Genomic DNA, 14,522 nt, shown 5'->3' on the forward strand with positions numbered 1-14,522 from the left:
CTTTGGCAGCTACATGACATCTCCCTGACTTCACATACTCTCTCTCTATATTTGTATCTCTTCCAGTCTGGCTATATTCTGCCCTGCCAAAGGCCAAAGCAGCTTCTTTATTAACCAACGGTAATAAAACGTATTCACAGCATACAGAGGGGAATTCCACATCATCTCTCCTTTTCTATCTAATTACAAAGGAAGGTTTTAACTTTAACATAGTAAAATGACATATAACAAAACAGTTATCAAGCAAGAATTAAAGTTACAATGTTTAGTCCATTTACATTTGACAAATTAAGGAAAATACTCTATCATCTATTTTATCTTTATGAGTCTAAAGTTTCATATTTAATTTATCCTTTATCATATCTAAGGATAACTATAACTATTTGTCTTTAACTCTTCAAGGACCCCAGAAGGACATAATAATACCTAAGTAAACAAGAAGTACATTGTAAGCAACTTCCAAAACTCTAGAATTGACAGAGACATCTTGTTGCCTGGACAGTCACCCAAAGTTCTTCTATCACATTGGGGCATCCATCTTCAGCCTACAGGCCCATAATATCTGGCAGGCTTTTCAATGAAGCAGGAAAATTGATGATCTGTTCTGCCTTGTAATGGCAAAGTTCGTCAGTTTCTTTCTCCTGCATCCTGCAGAATGTCTGGGAGTTTCTTCCATGAAGCAGGAATCATGAAGGACCATTCCATCTTTTGGAAAGTTTAGCAGTCACTTTTCTGTGGGTCCTGCATGTCCAGTTCATACAGCATACTATCAAGCAGCCAATGCAAGAGCAATTTCTTGCCCAAATGGCTAGTCTTGTCACACTGAAGTCTAATTCCATAGAGAGTTTCTTCAATGCCCATCATCTTTTGGAAGTAATTGGTCCTGCCAGAAGCAGATATGTCTCACTATTGAGAAAAGTCTAAGTTCTTAAAACCTTTTACATGCCATCTTCTGAAGGTCTTTGGAGTGTTGAAGATTATCTGTCTAACTGAAATACATCTCTATATATATCTAGAAAACCTAACTAACATAATTAAAAGTTTGGTTATTACAGATGACTATCTATTAATTTGTATTTTTCAATTATATATTACATTTTTAAATGAGCTGCACAAACACAATACCTTAAACAAGAGCAGAAATACATATACACTGTGTTACAAAATTGACCTTAAATCTTTATCAATAGACCAAGATCCATACCAACGCAAATCTCCATATCATATCCCCCTTAAAATGAAAACAAACATTTATAAACAATCATTCTGGGAATTTGGGCATAGTTTTCTCCAAACTTTCCTGCTGCTTGTTGGGCAAAGTACTTCTAGGGTTCACAGATACCTTTCAGGGTGAGGGGGAGGTCTTGTTCCATCAAACCACATTAACCTAGAAGGAATCCACAGGTTCTCATCTTCTGTGGAAACAAAAGCAGAACCTCTTTTTAAAAGTAACATATCCTTAGACTAATTTTGAAGTCAAGATACCTTTGAAATATATATGTTGGTTTAGCTTAGCAGCCTGTACAATGAAATGTCTCTCTGTAGCTAGCTCATTTACAGTAAAAAAATTTAAAGAAAACACAATAATGTACCTAATATGCAAAATCCAGACTCTCTGTGTATATTCCATCTTTATGTGGCTTTTTAAAATTACTTTTACTCCCTTAATCTACTGTACTCTTTTATATTACTGTTACTGTCTCTTTAAAGACTTTGTTTCATTTTCTTAAACCATTTATTTCTTTTTATAACTGTCTATACTCTTTTTCCTCTCTCTCCCAAGCCTACCTACATTTTTTAAAACACATTGTACCTTATTGCGTATCCTTAATTCTTTTCTGACATGGAACGCCTTTAAAAAAAAAAAAGAAAGAAAAAACGATAAGTCTGCATGGCCAGAACCAACTCCATGGCCCTGCCTGTTGGCCTCTACCCCGTCCAACGTGGTGGAGATACGTTCACTGCCAGCTCTGAGAGTCACGCTCACTGCCTCAGCTCCAGGGATGTGGCAGGTCTATGTGGCCATTAAGCCATTTGGAACACACTGCTCACAAACCCTATTTAAGTGTTCTGTAGAAGAAACTTTCAAAAGAGCCAGAGCTATGTGCTGCCAACACAAACCGCACTGTCTTTGTTGCTAATGCCGAGTACAGGAAGTCTTCTCTTAAAGGCGTCATGTTGTGCTTGCCACAAAGTTTTTCAGAACCTATCTGAAAAAAAAAAATGTGGCTACCAAAAAGCTGCACTTGGCTCCCATTTTTTTTGTGGGTCTAGAAGTCTTTTTTTTTTTTCAGGCTTTCTTAGGCTTTATGTAGAATTTTTTGCCCCGCGTTGGTGCCATTTGTAATTGGAGACTACTTTTTGCCTCCCGGAATAATTACATAGAGATTATATTAATTACAACACTGTTTGGTCTGTTAGCTCAGGCTTCTTATTAACTAGTTCTTACATCTTAAATTAGCCCATTTCTATGAATCTGTGTATCACCATGAGGCTGTCGCTTACCAGAAAGGTTCCAGCTTTGTCATTCTCCTTTGGCGGCCACATGACATCATCTTCATGACTCTACCTACTCTCTCTATATATACTTTCCAGCCTGGATATATTCTGCCCTGCCACAGGCCAAAGCAACTTCTTTATTAACCAATGGTAATAAAACATAGTCACAACATACATAGGGAAATTCCAAACCAATCCGCACCATTAACTGTAAAATATATTCGTGAATTAGGCTTTTAGTTCTTAACATCCTAAATTAAGGTTCAGTTCAATAACATAAAGACACTAGAATTAACCCCAGGCAAAATCTTGCTTAACCTAGCATTCCAAACTGGAAGCCCCTGTCTGTTCTGGTCCTCTCTACAGACAGCGCATAGAGGTTTTAATCTCTATCGTCTTTAGAAATAGCACTAGATATTAACATTAAATTTAATGCACCCGTTAACAAAATACCATTTTTCACTCTTATTATTAGTGAGAATTAACATCAATTGTTAGACTATTTTTCCAATGAGTGCTTGTCCAATCAAAATCACAAAGAAAAGGAAATATATCATGTGCGTAGCTTTTAACTTTAGGCTTAGGCTTCGTTACCAAATACAGAGAGGTGATAACTAAATGAATAAATGGAATCAGAAAGTGGCTCACTGACATCTTTTCATGTGAAGATCCAATGAGCTGCTTATGACTGAGAATTTGTTGGGGAGAAAGATGCTTCTGATATCGGTAGGATTTTTTTTTTTTTATGCTCAACACAAGCATAGGCTGATCTGGATTTAAGAGAGTATTAACGAATCAATCCCACACCAGTTATGTTTTAAGGGGTTATTTATTTGGCGGGGGGTAAAACTTACATACACCATAAACCGTCAGGAAGGGAGCCTAGTCGCTGGAGCAGGAGCCGGGAGCAGCAGCCGAGACCGAGCACCGGAACCAAGAGCCGGAACCAAGAGAGACCTTATCCGGAACTGCTTCTCTTTTTAAAAGAGAAATATACCACGCCCCAGTGGGCTGGTATTTCAGCAGCTATTGGCTGACGGAGCGGAAGTCGCTCCCCGCTGCACTGTGGGCTCCTGCTTCAGTGATTATTGGTTGAGGCAGCGGAAGTTACTCCCACAACAAGAGAGGACAGACATGCTATACCTCTTTTTAAAATTGGGGTAATTGAGAAGAAGCGGGTGGTTTCTAGAACTTGGAAGATACGCGTCATTCAAGTATTTCCCGTGGTGCCATGTTTATAAAGCAAAAATGCTAAATACAGCCTAAGAAAGCTTGAGGTTCAAAACTAAAAATAGTTTTGAAACAACGTTTTTATCTTTTTCTGCATCTGAGTTAATGTTTGCAACTTTGTACCACTGTCTCTGTGTTTGCCTTTCCCCTACTGTGTATATAACTCCTGACTTGGTCACTGTCACCTTTTGGTCAAGAATCTTGAACTTGAAGCTCCTCATTTTGAAAGCAGAGATAACGTGTGTTTTTCCTGTAAGCACACCTTCCCATGTCTTGCCCAAGCCTCTACGGGGAGTTTATTTCTGTCCAGTTGAACAAGATGCATGAGGCCCAGGCACACTAATGAGGTATTAGACCAGACAAGGCAGTGTCGGTACATATGGTCACATTCCAGCCTCTGTCACAGTCCCTCCTGGAAGTGATCCTGTCTTGTTTTGTTTGGACAGAATGGGGACTTTTGGTCAAATGTCTGATCAAGCTGGGAAGGGCTGGCTGTCGGGTGCACACACCTCTGTAGCGGAGGCAGCTTTGCTGGCTCTTCCGTGGCCGAGCTGTTGCTCCGTTATTCTCCCACTAAGTGCAGTTTGCTTTGATGATAGAGACAAGCCCCAGCCCATGAGTGGGCGGCAATGTAGCTAGCTGCTCTGCGCACCTTAACCTGAATTCTGACCCTGGGACTCTATGGCCTTCTTCATGCCTGGCCACAGCTCCTGGTACATTCTAGACGTGGAAACAGATTCACTGGTGCCAATACAAAGCTGCAAACAGGAGGTTGGCTGCTGCTCTTCTCTGTCATCTTGTGTAGGCTACGACACTAGGCCAGGATCAAGGCCCAGATAGGCCGGGATTTCCCCCCCATCACCCTTCACATAAGGAGCAGGGAGCCGCATGCCTCACTCCAAGACTTGAAATACTGCAGAAGTATGCAGCTCCTCAAGAAGATATTCTTGGGGCATGAAGCCAGACAGTTGCCTCAGTAACCTTCCAAATGTTTCCACTAACAATGCAGACTTTTCCTCCCCAAACCTGTTTAGCATACAGAGAAAACTAGCGATTTCCGTTTGAGACCTGCCTTCCCAATTCGGTAACAGTGTTGTCAGGGTCCGATGACATCATGCGGTCACATTTTCCTGTGTTGATACATTGTTTTGGCTGGGTGAAGGTAATGCCTAAATCCAGAGTTCCCTGGGACCATAGCCAAGAAACATTCAGCGACTTAGCCAGAGTTAGTGTCTGTGGGAGCAACACTGGGAAAGGCTGCGATGGCTCTGACCAAAACCACATAATCAAATTGGCTTGTGAATCAAGGCCTTTCACAAGACATTAGGAAAAACACAACAGAATACTTGTAGTGAAAGCTTTACCAGAATAACCTTAATCCATTAGGAAAACAAAGGGACAAATTTGAAAGGTAACTTTTAAAAAATTTTTTGGGTTTATAGTTACTTTAAAAATTAATCAAATCAGGTATTGCTTTTCATAGTGGAACTTCCAACAAATCTCTTTAGCATACAAATTTGAGTCTACTTGGTATGCATTCTTTCTAATGAGTGACATTATGCCTATCCTGAGTTCTTAGATTTAATAAAATGTACTGAGATCAGTCCTTAAGGAAAGTACAGATATGATGTGTGCTCAATGAAGAACTTCTCTTATTACAAATGAGATTATACTGCTAAAACTGTGCTTGTTGCAGCAACGCGCAGCTGGGAGCAGAAAGGCAAGTTGTGCATTTCTGTAGCGAGAGCACTTGGTGTAGCGGAAAGGCTGGTGTGAACTGTTAAACCTTTGCCTATCATTGCTACGCATGCATTTTATGTCTGTCTATAAACCGGGTAGCCCCGGAGGTAAAAGTACTCCCATCAACACACCCTGCGCTTCCCAGAGGATGGGAGGCTCATTGAAGTATTTTGATGTGTAATGCATAGCAAAATCATATTTCAACGTTCTACCTTACGAGAGGTTTAAGTGGCACCAAAGATAAATCTGCTACAAAGCCGTCCATTAAAATGCTCTTTCCCCAGAGACTCTGCAAGATTCCTAGATACAAATAAACTAAATTCACTACCATTTTGGCCGCTTTACACCCCGCTCCAGGATGAACAAAATCGGTGGCATTTTCTTTTATGTTTTGCAGTGGGTGTCCTAGAACTCAATGGCCATGAAAATGGGTTTCCAGTACCATGTCACATTCCAGGCAAACTCCGGGTCATCTGTCAGCACTTAAAGCTTGATTTCCTACTTGTCAGATTGGCAGCAATCATGTCTTATGTCTGAAAAACACGTCTTTGGTTATTTTAATAATTGCTGTTAGGACAAGTGAACGTCACAGTATAATGTGTTGGGAGTTCGATTTCTATTTCTTATGCAATAATATGCAAGTAGAAATTGTTAAAGTTGTATTTGTGTTCATTATGACTTATTCACTCAGAAATAATAGCACAATAGAATTTTAGGCACCTCACTATGAAACTGTGTCAGTGCATTATGGGCAAATCCCTAAACTGAAAACGCAGAGGAAAGGGGTTGCTTCAGACATTCTCCTGGAGGTACATGGCAATCTCTAGGGAATTTGAAATCACTTTGTCATAAAATTTGAAAATCAGTGCCTCCATTACTCAGGAAAATGTGCCTGCAGCATTAATAGTTAGGGAAGAATTGTGGTTTCCCAAGTACCCGCCACTTCAGGAAAATCTGCAACCCTAGGACTGACTATACACCACTGCCAACTACAATGCATTTGAGATTGAATTTACAAAATGAACAGATTTTAGGTCAAGATAGAGAGAAATAAAAGAGAAGACACTATTCTGCTTTTGTATGTATGTATAAAATCAATCCTTTGGGAATTTCACTCAGGACTAAAGAAATATGCCTTAAGTTCCTAAATCAAACTTTTGTACTGAGTCATTAAACCTCTATAATAAAGTGAAAAATTCAAAAGCCCACAATTAATCATTACAACACAAAACCGTGATGCCTTTCAAAAATGTGAAAACACTTTAATACACTTTATAGTCTCTACACATTTTATGAATAATTTCATTTAGCTTTAAGTACATTTGATCAATGAAATTCCAATTTACAAAATTTAAGTAAATGAATGCAGAAATAGATTCATTGTCAACCTATAAAATAAGAAGTAGCTGTTCTTATTGAGACACTACTTTTGTGTTTCTTCAGATATCGGAGTTAATCATTTTGGCATGTTAAATAAAGTTTATCATATTTAAAATAGTGGAGCATTGAGGCTTGAATACAACGACAGGAAACCACTGAAATTTCACACTCATAGGTGAAATAGCCACCATGAATCCATAAGTGAATGTTGATATTGTAAAAAAATATAAAATGATTGTAATATAACCATCTAACCTTAGCATACGGACTTTTGAGGCCACTATTGAGCCTGCTAATTCTCTTTGAAATAGAAGCCGTCACTTTTCCGTGACGTGTGACATGTCTTTGTCCCTTAACAATTTGAAATTTCATTAGTGTAAAAATATACCAAAGTGAATAAAAAAAGAGGAGACGCCTATTTACAAAACAATGTTGTATACATATTATATAAATGCAATTGTTTCAGAGTCTTTTATACAATATCGATAGAATCAGTCATTTCCATGATTTTTACCGCAAAACTTCGAGGTGACGAAGGCAGACCGGGATTCTGAATGTTTGCTAGAAGTGAACACTAGGCTGCCTTTTCAGACAAAGCAGTTTCTCCCACTGTGCTAGAGAATTGAAAATTGACCTCTAAAAAAAAAATAAAAATAAAAAAATTTCTTCTTTAAAGAAAATGCATCCACACACTCAGAGCTACACGGCAATGCGCTTGATATGGGAGGGCCGTATCTTACAGAGTGTGCTCTGTTTGAGGAACCTGGTAGGAGCCATTCCGTCCATGGTATTAGCGCCACTGCCATGGGTTAGTAATACCATGTCCAATTAAAATAGGAATGGGGGCGTATGGAGAGTCCGGCATTTCAGTTCTGTGGAATCTTAGCATACCAAGTGTACGATACAAATAAACAATGTACATGAATAACAATCCTGCGCTCTCCAAAGGCTATATAAAGATTTTTCCTTGAATATTCAGTGAAACTGTTGAGAAATAAGACTTTACCTTTAAAGCATACCCCTTTAATTCGGCAGACCACGAGAAGTGCTATGTTCTTGCCTGCCTAGATTGTAGTTGTGAGATATATATATACGAACATAAATGCAATTCGATCTCCTCCTAGCTCAGAACCTCTGGAAATCATAAAATGTCCTATTATATGGTTTATTGGGATGGTTAAATGGCTACCATTGCAAACATTCTCTCTTCTAGTTCCTCCACTGTAGCTTGTGCATAAGTTACTATCGCATACTCAAGGCCTAGAGCCTGTGGTACATAATTTCACAGTTTCAAAATTGAGGGGAAGACCTTCCATGACTTAGGAAGCCCTGGACATACCGCGAAGCTCACGAGCACCCGCATCGATCTACGACCATGGCTGGAATTTTCCCGTATATGATTTGTTCTTTGCCATTAAAATATAGCATATTAATGGGAGACATTTTTGTGGGCGTGCAGCAGGGGCCCGCTGAGCCCCTGGGGTTTGCTTGGTGCACAAGGTGAGTATGGGGGTATTTTTGTAAAAACACAAATTCACACTCTCCGGAGCAGTAATTGGCTTTATATCTCTTGGGTGCAATAATCCAGTCCCATCCGAAGGCTTCAAAATCCACTGTGAGCGGGTAGCGGCAGCAGCGGGACTCGGTGGAGTGCTCGTCACAATCAAGACCGAAGTCTCGCCGGGACCTTTTGGGCGTGTCGGTTACTTTGACCTCTAAGAAGGGATTCTGTGTGAAAACGAAAAGAGCAATAGTGTTAACAGAGCCAGGGATCCTTCCCGCCTTAGAAGCCCTCGTTAGAAGGAGCGTCATTCTCATGCTGCCGATGTAAGACTAGGACAACAGCCGACACTTCCCTGTGGTCAGTTCATGCTACGTCTGTTAAACCTTTGCTTCTTTTCGTATTATTATCAGACACAAGAGCAGATAATCGCGTAAGAGAGGCTTTGAAATGTGTGCACAGTGCAAGAGAAAGGCGGGAGGGATGAATGCCGCCTCCGGCACTGTTGATAATGACGGTAACTTGGTGGAAGAGGGTTCACCTCTCATGGGCAAGGTCCTGGGTTCAATCCCAGGGCCACAGCAGAAGGCGGCAGAGGAGGAAGGGGAGAAGACTTTGCTTGCTCTTTGACAGGCTCAATCTTCTACTGCATTGGAGGCCATTTCCCTTGAGAGGGAGAACTCTAAGGAATAACATGTTAGCCACCTTTTAAATAATGAAGTCCTAACCCATTAGCAACCTTGATAATTAAAATACTATCTTTGAAAGAGAACCTACTTACACAGTTGATAGCAATTTCATCTTGTATCACAAAACTAGGCCTGAGAGTTGTCAAAGAGGGTGTCGTTTGGGGAACGTAGCGTTTCAGAAGCACATACAACGAAACGAGATCCTCTAGGAAGCTGCAGTACTTCAAACAATGTGCTTCCCTCCCAACAGACCTGGTTTCTGGACCACACATTCCCAAGCTCAATCCAAGGATTAAAAAGATGTGTATTGCTTCGAAGTATAACATTCTGATGTAAATTCTGACAATGGATGAAAATCAAAATACTTTCACATCAAGGTTTTGAACAGAAGTAAATAAAAGCCCCAGTAAGGCATAAAAATAACTTGGGTATCGAAATGCATTTATTCATTTCATAGTGTATGAGGGATTCTCATATCACCGACTTGCTACTTAGTTAATCGGCAATCCCTATGTAAACTACTGTACAAGGATGCTAAAATAACTTGGAAATAAACAAGGAGGCAAAGGCTACCTGGGTTGGAAATCAGTGTTACTGGCAGCTTTCCACACAGGATCCACACACAGCCCATGGCCTCAGCATTCTGGAAGCACTGATCATATTTATGAGGGGATGTTAAGCAGAATATATTTAATCAAGTATGTCTATACTTATAAAGGTATTATAATTAGAATTGTAATATTTTTTACTTTATACAAAAAAGCCAACATTTTTTGGTGGATTGAGAAGCAAAAAAATGGAAAGGGGAAAACGTTTTAATTTCCTGAGTAATTCTAGAACCTGCAGAGCTATGTGGTGATGTCCTAAGTTTATGCATATGGTGTGCATCCGACAATGAAAAAGGCATTACATCGCCTTCCCAATAAGGGATTCATGAAATTATGAACCATGATCCAACCCTTTTTCAGACTGCATGGGAGAACTTCACAGGCCACGTGACTGGCACCTACTCTCTTGGGCACAGGCCTAGTTGGTGGAAGATAATTTTGTCTGCCTCTTGAGCAGAGAAAATCGGAGTTATCCGTTCACTATTACCTTTCGTGTGAGGAATACAAGTACAGCGTGTTGTGAGAGCATTGCTTTCGGTTGTCACTCACCAGCCCGTCTTCCCCTGGTCCTGGGAAGGTTACAGCCAGATCCTGCCCATTCTCATCCAAGGCTTTGAGTTCAATGCCTAAGTTGGATTCAGGTTGTTTGAGCCAATTTTGCAACACTGTCTTCACGTCAATGCTCTGCCAAATGCCAGTGCCTGGGCTCATGTCGAGTTTCAGAGATCGGATTCCAGTGTACCTCGTACCGTCTTTCATGGGTTTGATGAGTCTCAGGATCTGCACAAACACTGTCGTGGGGGTCTTCACGGGTCTCAGATGGATCCACAGCTGGGCTTTCACTACTTTGTTGTACTGGATTTTGGAGCTAAATTTAAAAAAGCAACATTTGGGTTTTCCATCCACTTGCATTAGAAAATCAGCTACAAATGAACAAGAAAAGAATGGTTGACATTAGGTCCCATGAAAACATAAATAAAAATCACTCCCTAACAATAGACGCTGGGGATAATGTGTACAGATGTGGCCTTTCAGAATAAAATACTAGGGTGGCCCTTCATTCACGACTCGTAAGAACTGTCAGGGAAAATAATTGCTCCAGCTTTTTGGATTTTTCTTAGATAGCTTATATTATCACAAATACACTCCCTCCCATAGACCTATGGGCTGAGGGATATTTTGTGAAAGAATGATTCAGAGATTCAGAAAGATGATTCAGAGAACAAGAGACAGCGTGGAGGAACATCCACTTAGAATTCTTTGGGAATCTGAGTAGTTGTGCTCACTGAACAGCTGTACCGGTCAGTCTGGAGGAAGGAACCCTCCCCCAGGCCTCAATTACCTGGGGACGAGACACAGGGAGCAATTTAACTGAGCCTCAGAAATGACAGACAATCTCGTACATCTGCGACACTCGGGCCCTGGAACAGCCTTTCCAAGGGACGACACGAAGCCAGCCATTAGCACAAAAACTCAGAAATCATGCTCACGCTGTCTCCAAAGTCAGAAGGCAGTGGCCTCGGAGCCAGACTTCCACGGCAAGCCAACGTTAAGCACTAACAATCACTTCTCTTCTGGGTTTTCCAAACAGCGTGCAAATAAGGGAGGCCTTCCCTTGAACGGTTGGACCCCAGAATCCTAAGGGAAAATTGTTTGCTGTAGCATAACCTGAGGACTGAGTGAAGGGCTGGTTTGAGAGCGTGTCGTGTCTGATTGTAAGTGTTTAAGGCTCGACATTAAAGCCAGATCTCAGACACATGGCATAGCACTCTGGCGTGTCCTCCGGCTCCCTCAAGCCACCTGTCTTCCTTAGGAGAGAAGGGAGAAGGGGACTGCCTGAGACGGGCTTAGCTCCCAGACGCAGAGCTGTTCTTATAGGTAACAGTCCTCCCCCTCCCACAGAATAAAACGTTTTAGAAGGCTATCAGTCACTGCTCCTGTGGAAGTACACAGCCCTGGGCTGTGTGGACGCAGCACAAACAGGCATTTATAGCATAACCTCCCGATTACAACGCTCGTTTCCTGAGCAGTTTCTGACACTCGGTCCTGAGCGTGATTTCGCCCTGTCTGCTTCATCGTTGCTCTCGCTATTGCATTGGATGTTTGCCTTCCCTTAACTCTTCGTTGGAAAAGCTCTCGCCCTTAAATAGTCTAATTTGTAGAGCCCAAAAGCTCCTGGCTGACAGTTTCAAGTCACAGACGTGTGGAACAGGGTTCAAAGAAACACCCAGCAAATTTCTTTCTGGAGTGTTAGCGGGGGGGGGGGGGGGGGGGGAGGGGAAGAAAACTAATGTGTGTTTTAGCCAAACAGATGCAATTGCAATTGTAAATTGCATCTGTTTGTAAGTTTTAACATCGCTTACAGTATCTCACAGTCCTTGCCTTACGAGTGTTAGCGCTGAGCACATAAGCACTCCACATTTTCCACATAAAATTACACACTATTAAAGCTGGGCCGGCACATTAACTTTGAGATATTTGGCACCGGAAGGAAACAAGCAAGGCAGATTTCATTGTCAATATGTTTCTCAGGAAATCTTGAAGGGGGAGAAGAAAAAAAAAAGAAAGAAAATCTCTTTTCTCTCCTACTTACATACAAGCCAACAGCTTGCTAAAAGCCTGAAAATAGATCTGCTTCTCATAAACACTAGGGCAGCCGTCAGCGGAACCGTTGGTGTACTCTCTCACAGAGCTACTTACACTCTGTAGGCATGGTAATGATTGTCTCCGTCGTAGCGTGGTAATCGTCGTCTTCCAAAGCCCCATCGCTGCTGTCGTCCCTCTGGACGTCGTACTGATCGATCAGCTCCCGCAGCGGAGGAGCTCGGGGCAGAAGCTGTCTAATAGCATCTTTGCTGATGTTAGGAGCCGTTTCCAGGCGGAGTTTACTGAGGATCTGGATTTTGATGGCTTCTATTCTGGAGTCCCTCGTGTTTTGTCTCCACACGCACGCCTGGCACAGCCCCTCTCGCTCCACACTCTCCTCCCGCTCACTGCCCTCATTGGGATCCACCGGGCCAGCAGCAATCAACATGAAAAGGTAAATAGAAACATACATCTGCAGTTTTTGCATCATTTCCAAAGCAGCACAGTCTTTTTTCTTTTTTTCTTTTCTTTTTTCTTTTTTTCCCCCTTGCTCTGATTTCTTCCTTCTGCTTTTGAGTAATGCCAAGCAAGATCTTAGTGCCTGTCCGGTGTGAGAGACAACCTGCCACGCCAGTGAGTCCTGGATACTGTATTCCAAGTGGCTTTTTATATTCCGACTTAGATGAGACAAGTGTCGTCAGGATCTATGATTGGCTCCTGCTCCACAATGAATCTCGCTGTCAGAGGTTAAAACCCTGTCTGTCACAAGTCACCAAGCAGTATTTTGTTACAGTCGAGGGGAAGCTGATTCATTGGACTGCTTCATAAATGAAATAAATCCCCATATCGTGAAAGATATATGTGACATTTGATAAATTAAAGTTTGTGTGATAATATAAACTGTGGTGAAAGCATATTCATCTTTGTGAAACTCTTGCTGTAACTTGAATTAGTAAATTTGAATTTACCCTTCAGGTTTCCAATGCAAAATGTCAGCCTTGTGAGAGTTGGCATGCTACTTGTTAGTAAAGCAAATATTTGAGGTAAAATTGCAGCAAGGGCTGAGCAATCAGAGAAGGAAAAATTAGGAAGAGCTGACTGAATTAAAGAAAAGCTCAAGGTTGTGAACCTGGTGGAAAAGTTGTATGGGTAATTTGAGAAGTTTGTTTTGATGGCTTATTTGTTAGTACATATTAAAAATCAGTCTCACTACGCTACAGGGCACATGAACTTATTTTGATAGCTTAATGTCTTTTGCTACCATGAAAGCTGTGCTTGGGTTCAGCTAGTTAGTATTGCTATTGTCTATCAGAAAGATACAGGCCAAATCATAAGTGCTTCTTTGTTGCTTATTACCAGCAGGGGGGCTACCGTTAGCTGGGAGGCTGCGCTTAGCATAAGCAAAGAATGGATTTTTGTCAGTGGCCCCGAGCCCCGAGCGTGATTACACTTTTTGACTCAGACCTCTAGGGCTGAAAGCAGAAGCGCAGGCTGTTCTCGATGAATTATGTCAGGTCCTGCGCGCACACAAAGAGAAAGTGGCGTATAGAGGGTGCCCTTTGTTGCGTCCCCCACACAGTCATAGGTTAGCACCCCTTTTGCCGGCGGCTCATTTTGACCAGAGGGCAGACACCTGGCAGGGATCTGGGGCAGAGAATGGTGCTTTTTGTTCTCCGCATTTAAGTGGCCTCTATAGGGATCAAACTCTCACCCTTGGCTTTAGGAGCCCACAAGATCTAATAGGGTGAACTATTAAAGAGCTGAACAAACAGAACAGCAGGAACAGAGAATATTTCCAGGCCACAGCTTCCCTCCTCCTTGCGGGGAAGCCGGGAGCAGTCTTTCGCGCTTTAACCCATTACTCCCCCCACCCCAAGAGACTACAGTGGCTCGTATCAAATATTTATTTTTAGGTCGCCACCATTCTTGCACAGCGCACACCCCATTTACTGCCTCGGTGCACTAAAATGCAAGGCAGTAGCTTGAAAAGTTAATGCGTTTCCCTCACGCGCTTAAGAGGCATGTCATCTCTTGAGAAAAAAAAAAGTGACCTCCCATAATGCACTGGATTTGCCCATCATTAAAGATTAAGGAAAACCAGACGCCCTGGGGTGCTCAGGTCCTCCTTGTACAAGACAATATTAGGGCAGGCCTATAAAGTTGAGTTCATCTCAAGAAGTAGTTTCCAATGTAGAATCCCCCGTGGCGTTCTCATGTTCCCAAAACAAGCTGCAGTAGACCCCAAATAAATCAGCCCCGCTTATTAACCTGCTTCAAACTGCAGTGCGC

At 41.8% G+C, this 14,522-nt stretch overlaps 1 protein-coding gene across 1 annotated transcript; it reads right to left on the reverse strand.

Annotated features, from left to right (window-relative positions):
* Positions 1-6,702: 6,702 nt before the first annotated feature.
* Positions 6,703-12,961, reverse strand: Mstn (myostatin). The gene is made up of 3 exons (XM_048456047.3): positions 12,348-12,961; positions 10,197-10,570; positions 6,703-8,577 (listed from the first exon to the last, which is right to left on the reverse strand). Exons 1-3 carry the CDS (start codon positions 12,721-12,723, stop codon positions 8,197-8,199), a joined length of 1,131 nt encoding a protein of 376 aa, XP_048312004.1. The 5' UTR covers positions 12,724-12,961; the 3' UTR covers positions 6,703-8,196.
* Positions 12,962-14,522: the final 1,561 nt, after the last annotated feature.

Source organism: Myodes glareolus, chromosome 27, assembly GCF_982192425.1.
Source record: "Myodes glareolus chromosome 27, mMyoGla1.1, whole genome shotgun sequence".
In the NCBI taxonomy this organism is placed as follows: domain Eukaryota; kingdom Metazoa; phylum Chordata; class Mammalia; order Rodentia; family Cricetidae; genus Myodes; species Myodes glareolus.